Source organism: Pan troglodytes, chromosome 9 (genome assembly GCF_028858775.2).
Source record: "Pan troglodytes isolate AG18354 chromosome 9, NHGRI_mPanTro3-v2.0_pri, whole genome shotgun sequence".
In the NCBI taxonomy this organism is placed as follows: domain Eukaryota; kingdom Metazoa; phylum Chordata; class Mammalia; order Primates; family Hominidae; genus Pan; species Pan troglodytes.
The window spans coordinates 78,796,412-78,813,459 of NC_072407.2; the positions used below are offsets into that span (position 1 = coordinate 78,796,412).

At 55.3% G+C, this 17,048-nt stretch overlaps 1 protein-coding gene across 1 annotated transcript; it reads left to right on the plus strand.

Moving 5' to 3' along the window:
- The first annotated feature begins 1,120 nt into the window (after positions 1–1,120).
- Positions 1,121–15,972, plus strand: TSKU (tsukushi, small leucine rich proteoglycan). The gene is made up of 2 exons (XM_016921660.4): positions 1,121–1,248; positions 13,444–15,972. Exon 2 carries the CDS (start codon positions 13,452–13,454, stop codon positions 14,511–14,513), a length of 1,062 nt encoding a protein of 353 aa, XP_016777149.2. The 5' UTR covers positions 1,121–1,248; positions 13,444–13,451; the 3' UTR covers positions 14,514–15,972.
- Positions 15,973–17,048: the final 1,076 nt, after the last annotated feature.

The window sequence follows — 17,048 nt, forward strand, 5'->3', positions numbered from 1 at the left end:
TTCCTTCTTCCCCAAGTAGACTGGCATGCATGCACACACACAGGCCCAAGCAACTCCTTTTTTTTTTTTTTTTTTAATGAATAAGAAAAAGTAATAAGGAAAGAAGCAGCAAACAGACTGGGTGTGTTAACAAGTCTGGGCCACTGCAGAGGGTACATTGCCCAATTTCTGCACCCCGAGGCCCTCCAAAGTCTAGGAGAAGCTCCTGGGAGGTCCAGGGCCCAAGACCAAAGCCTCTATCAACTCTCCCACCTGTGAACTGCCCCTCTCCCAAGGTAGGCATTGTCGGGGTGTGTAGACTGGGAGCCACCTACACACCCGACTCTCCCCTCCTAGGAAATGCGTCCACCAGGTCATTTCTCCTGCAAACCCTCATTTTAAAGTGTCTTGGATGCTTTCCTGCCCTTTTTTTTTTTTTTTTTAACATTAAGAGGGGTGAGAGCCCAAGAGCTACAGCAGGGGGAATAGACTGAAACTGCTGCCTACTCACACGCCAGTTTCCCTTCTTAGAACTCTAACCAGAAGCCAATGGTTTCCTCCTAAAAGAAAAACTCAATCTGTTGACTTTCTCTCTCCTCTCCTGCCAGCTTTTCTGCCCGAGCCGGGCTCTCTCTTCTCTGTGGGTTCGTCTTTCAGCCAGTCTTTCTCTGCTTCAGATTCTTGGTTTCTTGCTCCCGGTAGTCCCTGAACCTCTTTCACTCTTTAAAAAAAAATGGGGAGGGGCGGTGAACAAGCAAAGAGGAAGCCCTCACCCACCCACCAAATCTCTTTCTTACTAGCAACTAATTCCCTCTCTCTCTCCACACACACAGTCATACACACACACACACATACACAGGCACGTACTCCGGCGACCTCCAGATGTTCCCGACAGTGCGGCCATCTGCTTAGATTGCTGGGGCGCGCAGGGGGAGGGGGCAGGGATCCGGGATGCAGGAAGCTGTGAGCGAGGCCAACTAGAGGGGGCGGGAGCAGCGCACTTTTGAGACGCTCCCTAGAGTGGAACCCGGGCTCGGCTCAGGCTCCGCGGGCGGGGCGCGCGCCGAGAGAGGCTGGCACTTTGGCGACACTCCCTGAGCCGCCCCGCGGCCGGCCCGAGCCGCCACCCGGCGCCCGGCAGGGGGGAGCCAGGCTGCGGGCGGGGACCGGGGGGCGGGCCGCGCCGCGCGGAGAAAAGCGCTGGCCGGAGGGCCCGCGGCCCGGCCGCCGGGGTGAGCGTGCCGAGGCGGCTGTGGCGCAGGCTTCCAGGTGAGTGCAGTTCCCCGGGCGGGGCGAGAGTCCGCGCTGCGGTTGAAGATCCCAAGTCCCCGATCCTAGCCTCGCGGCCCCTTCGGAGGGCGGGCTGGGGACGCCGGGCGCAGGGGCGGGGCTGGGTCCCGCCGAGGCCCCTCAACTTTCGTCGGACGCCTAGGGCTGGGCGGGAGTGGGGAACGCCGACCCAGGGGAGAGGTCTTGCGGGAGACAAAGCCTACGCCCAGGGGCCGTGTGGGTCTTTGTGCGGACACGTGCATCTCACGTTTGTGGGTCTTTGTGGATTTGCGGTCGGGGACGCGCCGCTGCCGGTGCCTTTGTGTGTCCGTGGCTTTGCGCGGCTGCTTTGCGCCCGTGTCCACGTTTGCGGGCCTGCGCTTGGCTGTGGGCGTCGGTGGGCGCATCGCGTGTCTCCGCGTACGTGGTCGGTGCCTGCCGACGTGTCTGGGCTGGGTGTCCGCAGAGGGTGTGCGCACCGAGAGCCCAACGCCGCCCCACCCCCCCGCTCCCCCGCCGTCCCCTCGGGCCCACGACTTGGCTCCAAACTTTTCTCCCGGTTCCTCGGGCAACAGCCCCAGTCCTCCCCACCGCTACCCGGCCGGGGGCGCAGACAGCCCTCCCCCTCCCCCTCCTGAGGTCCCAGGACCGCAAGGGGCTGCGATGGGATTGGTGGTCGGGGGATCGGCAGCGCCTGGGGACTGGCCGGGCAGGGGCTGGTTAGAGCGTGCGGACTCCCCCTCAGACCCCGGCTGGGAGGAAGAGGCGAGCGGTGGGTCCCAGGCTCCGGCCCTGGGCTGGGGAGAGGAAGGGACAGGGCGGCTGGCGTTGCCCTCCCCGCGCTTCTTGGAAAGAGTGTGATCCAGAGAGTTGCGTCTGTTTGGTAGGGAGACAGGCTCCGCTTTGAGACCCACTCTCCGTTTGCAGCCCGCCCCCGGGGTAGGGGGACCAACCCTCGGACCCGGTAGGAGAGAGGGGGACTGCCAGTCCAGATCTGGGCATGCCCGAGGCGCCGGCTCACAGGACCCGGAGCTGGGCTGGGGGCCGTGGGAGCCTCACATACACAGGTTTCAACTGGGACGGCCACTGGCCCCTGTGCGGCGCTGGCAAGTTGCTCAGCTTCGCGGAGTCGCGGTCACTCTGGCACGGACAGGGCGAGAACTCCCTCGCGGCGCGGGGCGTGCGGTGGGAATAACCCGCGCTGCTGGAGCCGGGCGGAGAGCAGCGCCAGCCCACACTTGGCCTGGCGAGGAGGTGACTCAAGACCTTCGATTCTTCTTTCATCTTTGTGCGCCCTGCCCTTCGGATAAGTCTAGACTTGCAGTGCCTGGGGCTGACCGGAGGTGGGGGGGGCTCAGAGCTGCAGGAGCCTGCTGGGCTTTTGAGCCTAAGTCGCAAAGATAACCGTAAACACCCTCCTCCCCACCGCTCACTCCAGTCTTTAACCTAGAACTTAGTCGGATGCTGCAGACATGATGGAAGGGCACAGGCCGCTAACCTGGGAAAGAAACAACTGTGGGCATTTTCCTTTCCCTCTCTGGCCTCAGTTTCCCTTCTGGAAGGGGAGGTATTGATAGCCTCTTCTGTTCTGGCTGACTGCTTCAGATCCCAGAACCCAGAAACACTTTGATGTTTAACCTACACCTCCATTCTGACCTGACCTATTCCGAGGCACTACTTTGCTCCCCAGGAAGGCTGCAATGCAACCGCCACCGGGCTTCCACCTACCCTTCCTCCAACACCAGGAAAGGCAAAAGCTGATAAATGAGTCAAAAATGGAGAGGGAAGGGAGGGGGATTGACCTTTTCTCCTCTTACTTTTTAAATGACAGTTTGTGGTGGTAAAGTCCAGATCAGTCTTCTTCTTAATCATAACTCCTGGGTCAACACAGGGGATGCAGTTAAGAGTTCATGCTTCAGTTTTCAGAGCAAGGCTGGCCTGGGCACTGAGGACACTTCCTAAAGAGGGTTGGGTCCTCCCTGAAAGCCACCTGGCCAAAACAAGTCCTAAGAGGGGTTCTGTGGGAATAACCCGGAGAAGGGGCCTGACAGGAGGTTCCTCCTGCTCATGGTTTTGAAGTCAGTGGGTACACAGGGGAGGCAGGAAGAATCTCCCACAAAAGGATCAGCATGTGCAGGACCTGTGCATGAAAACAGCACAGGTGGTCAGCATGGTGGACCAGCAGACGCAAGGTCTTGAGGGTGGTGAATTGGAAGTGAACTTGAGGCTGGGAAGGCAGGGACCAAATCACCAAGGCCTTGAATGTCAGGCCGAGAAGGGGGATTTGAGCCTGTAGGCAATGGAGAGCTCCTGGAGGATTTAAACAGGCACAGCAGGGTGCGGTTGGTAATTCTATGAAACCCATCTCTGGCTTGTGGGTGGTGCTGGAGGCCGAGAGACCAATCTGGAGGGCGAATGATCCAGCCTCTTAGAGTCAAAGGGACCCGGATTTTACTCCCACCCCATTGCTTCCTACCTCTGTGGCCTGGGACAAGTAACTTATTTAAAATGTGAGGATACTAATTCTTGCTCCACTGATTTGGTGTATTAAATAAGATAATGAATTACATGTGCAAATAAATAAAAAGTGGTTTGTAGTGTGTATTACATTGTGCAGACATTCATTGGATTGCACTGACAATAGAAGGCAGAGACAGCATTGACTCTGGTCCTAAACCTGATCTCACCAGCGGGCAGAGCCCTAAGCATCCTGCAGGGTTGCACCAATTGTTATGTTCCCCACAAAGCAGAAGGGAGCTTTCTGTCCATGACATTTCATTCATCTGATTTATCACCTTCATGTGGCCAGGCTCATGCAGCCAAGGAGGTAGACACAGATTCGTAGATGGCCACAGAAGTGGGCCAGTACCTTGTCGGGGGCAGCCCAAGGGCCATGGGAGCTCACAGGATGGGTGGCCTTTCCTGGATGAGCGGCAGGTTAGACTGGGAAAGCCTCACAGAGGAGGTGGCTTTTTGAATCAAATGTGTGAGAGTTTGCTGGTAGACAAAGAAGGGTATCTTTGCATCAGAGGGAACAACGTGTGCAAAAAGGCAGGTGGCTCTAGAAGAGTCACAGGCCTCTAGACTAGAAAGCTGTCTCTGTGGGATGGGTTTTAAAGAGGGAGCTGTAGTAGGGTCCCAGACTTCTGTTGGGAAGTGCGTTCTGGTGCCAGCATGGCTGGCAGTTGGAGTCAGGCCAGGAGCGAGGCTGTTGCAGCAGGTCTCTTGAGCCTGACCTGGACAGGGGGAGGTGACTGCCCAGCTTAGGGATGAGGGAAAGGGAAGACAGTGACCCCAACTGCCCGGGGGATCTGCGAATTTGATGCTGAGCCCTCATTCTGTCACAGGCAACACAGCAGCTTTTGCCTGCTTTGGTCTCTGAGACCTTTCCAGCTCACCCTTCCCAGTCTCCTGGGAGTGCCTTGTCAGCATCTTGTAGCCACACTGGGATCCTGGATGGTATGTGGAGAGAGGATCCAAGGCCTCTGGGATGAATTGTGGATTCTTCTCCATCTTCTGCCCCTGCCTTGCCTCAGGATTTGCTGGTGTCACAGCACCTTTTTCTTCCCTGGTCCCTGAAATCACTCACTGGGGACAGGAACCAACATTCAGTGAATACCAACATGTGCCAGGCCAGGTCTGGGTCTTCACTTTCCCTCATGTAATCATCACAGTGACCCGTTAGGACCAGCACTGGGATTATCACCATATTACAGACGAGGACTCAGAGGGGTGAGGGCACGAGCAAGCCTCAGAGCAGTGAAGGCCCTGTTGGGTTGGAACCCAGACTGCCTGGCTACAAAACCCTTGCCCTCTGCCCCATAGCGCCTCCTCATGTGTCCATGTACGCTGCCTCAGGTTGATGGGAACTTGAAAATCTTCAAGAAGAAGACATATTGAAAGGAGAAAATCCTATTGGGAGCCTTGCCCATCTCCCTGTAGATTATCCTCCTTGGGTAAGTTGCTAGGCTTACAGGTCCCTGCGATCATGTCATGGAGGAGGCCAGGTACTGGATGTCAGAATACCTGGGTCCTGGGTCCAGCCCCTGTCCTCTCTGGCTGTGTGACTCTGGACAGATCACAGAACCTCTCTGGACTTCTTAACACAGCTGTAAAGTAGATATGACGCCATCTAACCTGCTGATCCTGCAGGGTGACTGAACAGATGGTAGTTGAGGAAGCATGGGAGAGGTTGAGAGGTGTCCTTTGGTGAGGTAGCGGTATTCTAGATGCTTGGTGCATCTTCACGTGGTGTCTGCTCTGTACCAGGCTCAGTGCTCAGCTTCAAGGGCATAAAAAGGAACCTAATCGCATCCCTGCCCACAGTAGGATAGACAGTTAAACATGTAAGTACAGTTCAGCATGACCAGGTCTAAGCACATGTGCTCATTTGTAAGCTGAGGCAGAGTGGATTTGGAGCTAAGACATCTGGGGTTAAGTCCGGGGTCCTCTCCTTCCCAGCTGAGTAACATCCATTTCTGTGTCTGCAAAATAGGGACAGTATCCCCAGGGTCAAGGCTCTGGTGAGGCAGAAGTGAGATGCTGGTGGAGAGCACATGGTGGGCTGCTGTGTTTGTCCAGATGTGCTGCATTGGTGGGTCTGTTGCAAGAGCTGGCCCTCAGGGCTCCGGGAGTCTGGCCTTGAAATTCTTTCTGCCTTGCGTTTCCAGAGCTGACAAAGTGGTTGGAGGGCAGGACGTTTCTGAACAATCCACCTGGGGATTTCCTTGGCATCAGCTTGAGTGAACTCATGACTGAGGGGAGCAGGGTGGGAGGCAGCTCTGTGTTGAGGAACAGCTGATCGAGACAAAGGCCGGTCTCAGGGGGGTGCTGGGGCCCTGTACCAGTGGGGCCCTGTGCCAACAGTGCCCTGTGGAAGTTGTCGAGGGCGGTGGGGGGAGCTGGAAAACTTTACAGACCAGAGATGCTGTAGTGCAGCACCAGGGTCAGGCAGCTGGGGCCAGGTAGGTTCAAGCTGGAACCCAACACCCAGAGAGCTGTCCTTATCAGCAGACACCAGGGAAGTGACTGAAGAATGTCATCACAGCCAGTCTCGGACCTGCTGTGCTCCTGGCGCCACACTGGGAACTTGGGTGGGGAGGAACATGAAGGATCACATGGTGACTGCCTTCAGAAGGCTTAGCAAATCACCGTCATTGTCTACCACACATTGAGTATTTGTGTAGCAGATAGTGAGTGGAATGCCTGCCATTCTGTCATTTAATCCTTTCAACAACCCTGTGTTCTTAGCCCTGTTGAGGACCCTCGGAGCGGGTCCCAAGACTTACCCAAGGCTGGTAGGTACAGAGCTAGGTTCACACCTGGTCTGGGTCTTGCAGTTGACCCGTTCATCCTGCTCTTCCTCCACACACCCTCTAGGCCTGGCTCTGATCCCAGGTGGGGGAAAGAACACACAGGTAAAGTAGGCAGGGCACTGCCCCAAGCTGCTTACACATCAAGTAGGAAAACAGCAGGTAACTCACGGCAGAGAATTTACTGAAGGAGGCCTGTGGGTAGCCTGTGGGGTGAGAGGCCAGGAGGGAGGGGTGGCCCGAGGGCCTGAGTGGACAGAACAGGCTTTGTTTTGCTGGGAGCAGCCCAGGGGCAGGCGGGTTGGATGCATGCAGTTCTGGCAGTCACATGAGGCATCAGGTCCCAGGTCCTGGGCCCTGCTCTGCCATTCCTTGCTGTCACTGCCCCTCTCTGGGCCCCAGTTGCCCATGATCCCCAAGGGGCCTTCCAGCTCCCAAGCCCTGGAATTCTCCAAGTTTGGAGATGTATTAGCAGAGGCTGAGAGTTGTTCAAAGTCCATCAAGGGAAGGCTGTTCCCACTTTGGCTGTCAAGGAGGGTTCAAATCCAGATGAGGGGCTGGGGACAGGTGGGAGGGGAGAAGAAGGTGGTGACAACTTACAGGTGCCTCGTGCATGGGAGAACTTGATTTCTGTAGGTAAAAAGCAGAACCCAAGAGGTTTCTGATAAGGAGAGTGATGTGGCCAAAGCCGTTTTAGAGGTGTCTCATAGCAGTGTGTGCGGTGTCACCTGGGGAGACCTGCCTGGAGCCTGTTGGGGCCGTACCATTTACTCTTTGTCCTTGCAGGCCACCAGCAAACTTAGAGTCACTGTGGACCTGGCCCTGTGGGCCCAACAATGCATGATTCATGGCCCCTGCACTGGAAGGCCTTACGGTATATCCCCCAAATCACAATGGATGTGGTTTCTAAGCCCTTGTCCTCCTGTTCTTGTGTTTTATAATCTGGTCAATCAGTGGATATCTTGTATCTGCAGGTCAAGATTTGGAAAAAAATGTTGAATCTTGACTGAAAGATCCCTTTCTCCCTCAGCCTTCTTTGGTGGCTACCAGTCTTCATTTCTCTTTCTCCTGGGGGTAGAGTACGGGTCCCAGAGGGAGGCAATGTGAATACTGTTACACAGATAAGAAAACCAAGGCCCAAAGAAAACAGGGAAGGTCACACAGATAGTGGCACACCTGGGACTAGAGCCCCAGTCTCCTGGGTCCAAAGCTGGTGTTAGTGATCTTGTTATAAGTTGGTCTTCTGTTCTCATTGCTGGTCTGTAAGCCCCATGAGGACAGGGACCCTAGTATCTATCCCATCACCACCCACCCACCCCCCACTCCCTCCTGGCCTAGCCCAGTGCTTTGTATATACTTAGTAGAAATTTAGGATATGCTTTTGTTAAACTTTAAAATCCTGAAACTCTGGAGTTGGATTATCTAAACTGAACCTCTTACTGTGAAGCTGGAGAAACTGAGGCACAGAAGGGGGAAGAGACTTGTTCAGAGATGAGATGAGGACACTCCATGGCAGAGCAGGCACTGAGACCTAGGGCTCCTGACCGTCCTGCAGGACTTCTCTTGTCACCAGGCACAGTTGCCCTGTCACCTCCCTGTCAGTGCCCCAGAGTGTGGGGAGGGAAATAGTCGGTGACTGTGTCTCAGGGGGCTTCATCTACCATTGGCTGCACATTTGTCAGCATCCTGGTGCTGTGCTGGGTGTTTCACACGAATGATCTCTAGCCCTTGAGGCAACTCCTTGAGGAAGGGAGTGTTAACTCCATTTTAACTCCCCATGACTTCTGATATGGTTTGGCTGTGCCCCCACCCAAATCTGAACTTGAATTGTATCTCCCAGAATTCCCATGTGTTGTGGGAGGGACCCAGTGGGAGGTAATTGAATGCAGGAAGCTTTTGCTTCCTCCTCATTGTATCTTGCCACTGCCATGTAAGAAGTGCGTTTCGCCCTCTGCCATGACTGTGAGACCTTCCCCGGCCACGTGGAACTGTTAAGTTCAATTAAGCCACTTTCTTTTATATGTTGCCCAGTCTCAGGTTTGTCTTTATCAGCAGCATGAAAAAGGACTAATACAGTAATTTGGTACCAGTAGAGTGGGGGCATTGCTGAAAAGATACCCAAAAACATGGAAGCAACTTTGGACCTGGGTAACAAGCAGAGGTTGGAACAGTTTGGAGGGTTCAGAAGAAGACAGGAAAATGTGGGAAAGTTTGGAACTTCCTAGAGACTTATTGAATGGCTTTGCCCAAAATCCTGATGGCAATATGGACAATAAAGTACAGGCTGAGGTGGTCTCAGATGGAAATGAGGAACTTGTTGGGAACTGGAGCAAAGGTGACTGTTGTTATGTTTTAGCAAAGAGATGGCAGCAATTTGCTCCTGCCCTAGAGATTTGTGGAACTTTGAACTTGAGAGCAATGATTTAGGGTATCTGGCAGAAGAAATTTCTAAGCAGGAAAGCATTCAAGAGGTGACCTGGGTGCTGTTAAAGGCATTCCGTTTTATAAGGGAAGCAGAGCATAGAAGTTTGGAAAATTTGTAGCTTGACAATGCATTAGAAAAGAAAAGAAAATGCCATTTTCTGAGGAGATATTTAAGCCGGTTGCAGAAATTTGCATAACTTGCAGCTGAATGTTAACTCCCAAGACAATGGGGAAAATGTCTCCAGGGCATGTCAGAGTTCTTCAAGGCAGCCCTTCTCATCACAGGCCTGGAGGCGTAGGAGGAAAAAAATGGTTTCTCGGGCCAGGCCCAGGATCTCCATGCTGTGTGCAGCCTAGGGACTTGGTGTCCTGTGTCCCAGACACTCCAGCCATGACTAAAAGGGGCCAAGGTACAACTCAGCCATGGCTTCAGAGGGTGCAAGCCCCAAGACTTCGCAGGTTCCAGAACCACCATCATTCACTGACCTTGGGCAGGTGACCCAATCTCTCTGAGCATCCACAGAAGGGGATAATTGTTCATTTTACAAAACCCAAACCAAAGCTCAACACCACTTGGCAGCTTCCATGTGGTGTTGAGCCTGTGGGTACACAGAAGTCAAGAATTGAGGTTTGGGAACCTCTGCCTAGATTTCAGAAGATGTATGGAAACACCTGGATGCCCAGGCAAAAGTTTGCTGCAGGGGTGGGACCCTCATGGAGAACCTCTGCTAGGGCAGTGCAGAAAGGAAATGTGGGGTTGGAGTAGAGTCCCTACTGGGGCACTGCCTAGTGGAGCTGTGAGAAAAGGGGCACCGTCCTCTAGACCGCAGAATGGCAGATCCACCAACAGCTTGCACTGTGCACCTGGAAAAGCTGCAGACACTCAACGCCAGTCCGTGAAAGCAGCCAGAAAGGAGGCTGCACCCTGCAAAGCCACAGGGGTGGAGCTGCCCAAGACTGTGGGAACCCACCTCTTGCATCAGCATGACTCAGATATGCGGGACATGGAGTCAAAGGAGATCATTTTGGAACTTTAATAAGATTTGACTGCCCTGCTGGATTTTGAACTTGCCTGGGGCCTGTAGCCCCTTTGTTTTGGCTAATTTCTTCCATGTGGAACAGCTGTATTTACCCAATGCCTGTACCCCCACTGTATCTAGGAAGTAACTAACTTGCTTTTGATTTTACAGGCTCGTAGGTGGAAGGGACTTGTCTCAGATGAGACATTGGACTGTGGACTTTTGGGTTAATACTGAAATGAGTTAAGACTTTGGGGGACTGTTGGGAAGGCATGATTGGTTTTGAAATGTGAGAACATGAGATTTGGGAGGGACCAGGGGTGGAATGATATGGTTTAGCTGTGCCCGCACCCAAATCTCAACTTGAACTGTATCTCCCAGTATTCCCATGTGTTGTGGGAGGGACCCAGTGGGAGGTAATTGAATCATGGGGCCAGTCTTTCCCGAGCTATTCTCGTGATAGTGAATAAGTCCCACAAGATCTGATGGGTTTATCAGGGGCTTCAGCTTTTGCTTCCTCCTCATTCTCTCTTGCCACTGCCATGTAAGAAGTGCCTTTTGCCTTCCACCATGATTGTTAGACCTTCCACAGCCACGTGGAATTGTAAGTCCAATTAAACCTCTTTCTTTTGTAAATTGCCCAGTCTTAGGTATGTCTTTATCAGCAGCATGAAAACAGACTAATACAACTTCCCAGAGTTGCACAGTGTAGCAAGTCACTCCTGCTAAAGATGGTCAGCCACCTTCCTTTTCCGATCCTCAGTTTCTCTGCTCTAAAATGGGGATGAGACTGCTGGCTCACAGAGTGACTGTGCGGACTAAATGAAAGCATGTGTGTCCAGCACTAGCAGAGTGAGGACTGGCCCTGACTGTCACTGTCGTCACTTCCCACTGCAAATGCCCAGCCCCGGGCATAGGCCTGGCACAGAGCAGGAACCCCGGGAGAGGTGTCTCCTGTGCAGGGCTGAGCAAGGAACCTAGTTCAGTGCCCTGGGAGCATCTGCAGACAGTTACCTAGGTAACTCCTGCCCCTTTACATCAGATGCCTCTTTACATCGGCTGTTACTACCATTGCCTCAGTTCTGTATCTTCTGGCTGCTGGGTGATGACTGCCCTGTGCCTGTGCACAGCCCTTCACAGTTGGCAGTAAGGGTTAATCAACTTAGGTGAAGAGGGCAGGGCAGATATTGCCACCCTGTAGTGCAGAGGACAAGGCTGAGGCTTAAAGAGGGGCAGCGAGAGGTCCCCTCTGGCGGGATAGCATTTGGGTCGTATTTTGAGCTGCTGGTTACATAAGTGGGAGCTCATATGAGGCCATTTGGCATTTCACGGACCCCTTGTATAATCACCTCTGGGAATCAAAGGGTAATCTCAGGGCCTTTGTGGTGTTTGTTTAAACCCCAGGAAGGGTGGGTATGAATGAGCAGATCAGCTTAGCAGGGGAGGTGGGGCCTTTGGTGGTAATGAGCCCTGCCGTGAGGAGCTCGCCCAGGGGAACAAAGGGGGCCTGAAGCAACTTAATATTTTCCTTTTGGTTCCAGACATTGGAACACTCTGTCCTGCCTCAGCTGGGACCATGCCCAGGATGCACCTGGGCTGGATTTAATCCTGAAATTGGCCTCTACAAAAGAAAGGGGTGGGAGAGGAGGGTCCCACATGGGGAGGGGGGCAGGGGAGAAGAGTCCCACTTTTCCCTGCCCCTGGGCAAAGCCAGAGTGCAGATCAAGTGGCTAGCCCTTTAAAGTTTCATGCAGGACTGGTAATGCAATCCTGCTGCTCCCTCCCCACCCACCTTCCAGTCTGGAAGGTGGGCAGGTCCCTGGCCCATCTCCTCCCCCTCTCTCACCTCCTTCCTGAAGTCCAGAGGGAGGGATGGGCAGGAGGGCAGGGGCCCAAAGCAGGGCCATCCAGATGAAGAGCCTGGCTAGAAGGAAGCTTAGTGCCTTCTGTCTCCCAGGCTGCTGAGGGGCCACTGTGCAGGGCCGGGGTGACCACAGACTATCCAATTGGTCTAGTTAGAAGCTCCCACTGCCCAACCCTCTCCTTCTCATGCTGGCACCACTGAGCACCACCATCCCAGGAGCTACAGTGGACGTGAACACAGGCTTTGAATCCAACAGCAGTGGGTGGTGTGACCATTAGATGTGACAACACGTATGTAGCACCTGGCATCTGTAGCAGCCACCACTGTAATTGTACAGAGGGAACTGAGATCTGAGGAGGGACACTGGCTCATGCCACAGCATGTGTCAGTGGGAAAAGCCCCTCCTGCACCCTGCCTCTCCACCAGCTACTCTGCCAGTCCTGCTGGAGGCAACGCATATGAATATAGTAATTGGAGTACACCAGGCCTGGGTCCCATTCCTGCCCTGCATTTTACTAGTTTGGGGTAAGGCCCTATTCCTCTCTGAGCCTCTGTTTCTTCATCTGTATAATGGGGGAAGCAGCCTAACTGCCTGCCCGAGGTTAAAGGAAGAACCAAAGAGGTGTAGTAGCTTAATCTGCTGGTGGCAAGGGACAGAGTAAGGGGGAAAGAGGCTTGGGACAGGTGTCCCCAAAACCCATCCGGGAATCTGGACACCCACGTTGGACACCAGGATGCCCAATGAGAAGGGAAGTTCCTGCCCCTGGACGACAGGCTAGGGGGACAGGGCAGGTGGAGTATGGGTGCGGTGGGGCAGTCACTGCAGGCCCCATTGCAGGGAGGGAGTCCTGGTCTTGAAGACCAGCCCCGGCCAGACCACAGGTGCTTTCTCTGTCAGTATCCCCTCTAGTGCCACTCCACTCTGCTGTGTGGCTGTCCAAAAGTGTCTTAACCTAAGGCCCAGTTCCCTTTTGGTAAAACAGAATTTTCTGCCTTGGAAGGTGGTTGTGAGGGTCAGATGCGACCATGCTGTGGGGCAGCCAGAACAGTGCCTGACGTGTAACACTTGCTCAGCAGAGAGTGGGGCACCCTGGGCACACCCTACCCTCAGCCCTGTGGATGAGCCCCTCACCCGGGGCCCGAGGTCTAGACCAAACCAGGGACTCTGGACCATCAGAGCTGGAGAGGCCAGCCCGAGAAACCGTCTAGTCTGGTGGGTTTCAAACTGGGTTTCCTAACACCCTAGGCAGGGATGGTAGGCAGAAGTCGAGGGCTTCAGGTCCCCCTCACTTCAGCCAGACCAGGCCCGCCTTCATCTGCTGCTCTTGTTTAAGAAAGGGATCTGCTGCTTCTAGTTGAAAATTCACCACCTGGCCTCACGCCCCTTACCATACAGATGGAGAGGCAGAGGCCAGAGAAGAACTGGGACTAGGAACTCTGGGGAGTGTTCCAGGAAGCATTCCAGGAGGTCGGGGTCTGTGGCACCTTCCAACAGTGTCTAGACTGGGCTCATGTCCTGTGCGGTGGCTTTAGACCATCTGGTGCATTCATTCCTCACCTGTGGCTCTCTTTCTAGCCCCCACCATGCCGTGGCCCCTGCTGCTGCTGCTGGCCGTGAGTGGGGCCCAGACAACCCGGCCATGCTTCCCCGGGTGCCAATGTGAGGTGGAGACCTTCGGCCTTTTCGACAGCTTCAGCCTGACTCGGGTGGATTGTAGCGGCCTGGGCCCCCACATCATGCCGGTGCCCATCCCTCTGGACACAGCCCACTTGGACCTGTCCTCCAACCGGCTGGAGATGGTGAATGAGTCGGTGTTGGTGGGGCCGGGCTACACGACGTTGGCTGGCCTGGATCTCAGCCACAACCTGCTCACCAGCATCTCACCCACTGCCTTCTCCCGCCTTCGCTACCTGGAGTCGCTTGACCTCAGCCACAATGGCCTGACAGCCCTGCCAGCCGAGAGCTTCACCAGCTCACCCCTGAGCGACGTGAACCTTAGCCACAACCAGCTCTGGGAGGTCTCAGTGTCCGCCTTCACGACGCACAGTCAGGGCCGGGCACTACACGTGGACCTCTCCCACAACCTCATTCACCGCCTCGTGCCCGACCCCACGAGGGCCGGCCTGCCTGCGCCCACCATTCAGAGCCTGAACCTGGCCTGGAACCGGCTCCATGCCGTGCCCAACCTCCGAGACTTGCCCCTGCGCTACCTGAGCCTGGATGGGAACCCTCTAGCTGTCATTGGTCCGGGTGCCTTCACGGGGCTGGGAGGCCTTACACACCTGTCTCTGGCCAGCCTGCAGAGGCTCCCTGAGCTGGCGCCCAATGGCTTCCGTGAGCTACCGGGCCTGCAGGTCCTGGACCTGTCGGGCAACCCCAAGCTTAACTGGGCAGGAGCTGAGGTGTTTTCAGGCCTGAGCTCCCTGCAGGAGCTGGACCTTTCGGGCACCAACCTGGTGCCCCTGCCTGAGGCGCTGCTCCTCCACCTCCCGGCACTGCAGAGCATCAGCGTGGGCCAGGATGTGCGGTGCCGGCGCCTGGTGCGGGAGGGCACCTACCCCCGGAGGCCTGGCTCCAGCCCCAAGGTGGCCCTGCACTGCGTAGACACCCGGGAATCTGCTGCCAGGGGCCCCACCATCTTGTGACAAATGGTGTGGCCCAGGGCCACATAACAGACTGCTGTCCTGGGCTGCCTCAGGTCCCGAGTAACTTATGTTCAATGTGCCAACACCAGTGGGGAGCCCGCAGGCCTATGTGGCAGTGTCACTGCAGGAGTTGTGGGCCTAGGAGAGGCTTTGGACCTGGGAGCCACACCTAGGAGCAAAGTCTCACCCCTTTGTCTACGTTGCTTCCCCAAACCATGAGCAGAGGGACTTCGATGCCAAACCAGACTCGGGTCCCCTCCTGCTTCCCTTCCCCACTTATCCCCCAAGTGCCTTCCCTCATGCCTGGGCCGGCCTGACCCGCAATGGGCAGAGGGTGGGTGGGACCCCCTGCTGCAGGGCAGAGTTCAGGTCCACTGGGCTGAGTGTCCCCTTGGGCCCATGGCCCAGTCACTCAGGGGCGAGTTTCTTTTCTAACATAGCCCTTTCTCTGCCATGAGGCCCGCTTCATCCTTTTCTATTTCCCTAGAACCTTAATGGTAGAAGGAATTGCAAAGAATCAAGTCCACCCTTCTCATGTGACAGATGGGGAAACTGAGGCCTTGAGAAGGAAAAAGGCTAATCTGAGTTCCTGCGGGCAGTGGCATGACTGGAGCACAGCCTCCTGCCTCCCAGCCCGGACCCAATGCACTTTCTTGTCTCCTCTAATAAGCCCCACCCTCCCCGCCTGGGCTCCCCTTGCTGCCCTTGCCTGTTCCCCATTAGCACAGGAGTAGCAGCAGCAGGACAGGCAAGAGCCTCACAAGTGGGACTCTGGGCCTCTGACCAGCTGTGCGGCATGGGCTAAGTCACTCTGCCCTTCGGAGCCTCTGGAAGCTTAGGGCACATTGGTTCCAGCCTAGCCAGTTTCTCACCCTGGGTTGGGGTCCCCCAGCATCCAGACTGGAAACCTACCCATTTTCCCCTGAGCATCCTCTAGATGCTGCCCCAAGGAGTTGCTGCAGTTCTGGAGCCTCATCTGGCTGGGATCTCCAAGGGGCCTCCTGGATTCAGTCCCCACTGGCCCTGAGCACGACAGCCCTTCTTACCCTCCCAGGAATGCCGTGAAAGGAGACAAGGTCTGCCCGACCCATGTCTGTGCTCTACCCCCAGGGTAGCATCTCAGCTTCCGAACCCTGGGCTGTTTCCTTAGTCTTCATTTTATAAAAGTTGTTGCCTTTTTAACGGAGTGTCACTTTCAACCCGCCTCCCCTACCCCTGCTGGCCGGAGATGGAGACATGTCATTTGTAAAAGCAGAAAAAGGTTGCATTTGTTCACTTTTGTAATATTGTCCTGGGCCTGTGTTGGGGTGTTGGGGGAAGCTGGGCATCAGTGGCCACATGGGCATCAGGGGCTGGCCCCACAGAGACCCCACAGGGCAGTGAGCTCTGTCTTCCCCCACCTGCCTAGCCCATCATCTATCTAACTGGTCCTTGATTTAATAAACACTGTAAAAAGTTCTGTGCTTTACTCAGCCAGTGTCCACTGGCAATCCCTGGGCTGGGCTCTGGGGCCACAAAGATGAATCAGGTTAGGCCCTGCCCTGGGCAGCTTGTTCTCCCTGAAAAGCCTGATAATCTCAGGATTTGGGGAGTAAGGTGACATGAAGGAGGGAGTTCCTGCACCCTGTTCACTCTCATCTCCCGTGGCCCTACCCCACTGTTCCTGCCACCCCAACTCCAGCCATAGCCATGAGCATGCAGGCCCTTGCACACCTGTTCTCTTGCTCAGGCGTTACTGTGGGACCTTGCCCTTGCCCTCACCCCTGTCTCTCAACCTCCTTCCTATCCAGTAGACCTAGTTCTTGCCCGCCCGCAGAAGCCTCCTTGGCCCCTTCCACCTCCCTCCTCTGAACTGCAACAGTATTTTGTTCTTCCTTGGCGCTTCAGCTGCTATGGTACCCCAGCTCCTGTTTGCACACTTCCACTGACAGAGATCACACTTGGAGCTCATCTGGGTGGCTCTGCTGTCACCAAGTTCTTCCTTCTAACTGGCCAGTCTACAGGGAATGTCTACCATCATCACCAATGACAGGTTTTTCCTGATCCCTACTCTGTGCCCAGAACATTCAGGCCATATGCACTGGTGGGAGCTTGCCCATCTTGTAATCAGGCCTCCCCAGGGAGAAGTATCAGCTTGAGGCCCTGGGTCCGAGGCTGGCACCCAGCGGTCAAGGTAGGAAAGAGCTGAGGCTTGGCGCCGGGCGGTGTGGAGGAGAGGGAGGTCAGGGTGAGACCCTGGGCCCCCACAGTCCTCCTGTTTGTTCTCCACTTCCCCTACATTTCCTGGGACAGGAGAGGATTCAGATGGAGGTAGGGATCACGGTACTTTCACCCAATGGGTCCGGGTCTTCCCAAGTCCCCGCTTGTGGAAGGAGTCCTTGCGGGAGGGCCATGGAACAAAAAGGCCTTAAACACAGGGCCAAAGCGTGCGGAGGGCAGCGAAGGGAAGGAGGGGGCTTCTGCGGCAATCAGTTCTGGAGCAGGTCACCTCCGCCCGAGCTGCAGCTTCCTCCTCTGCAAAACGGGGCAGGGTGA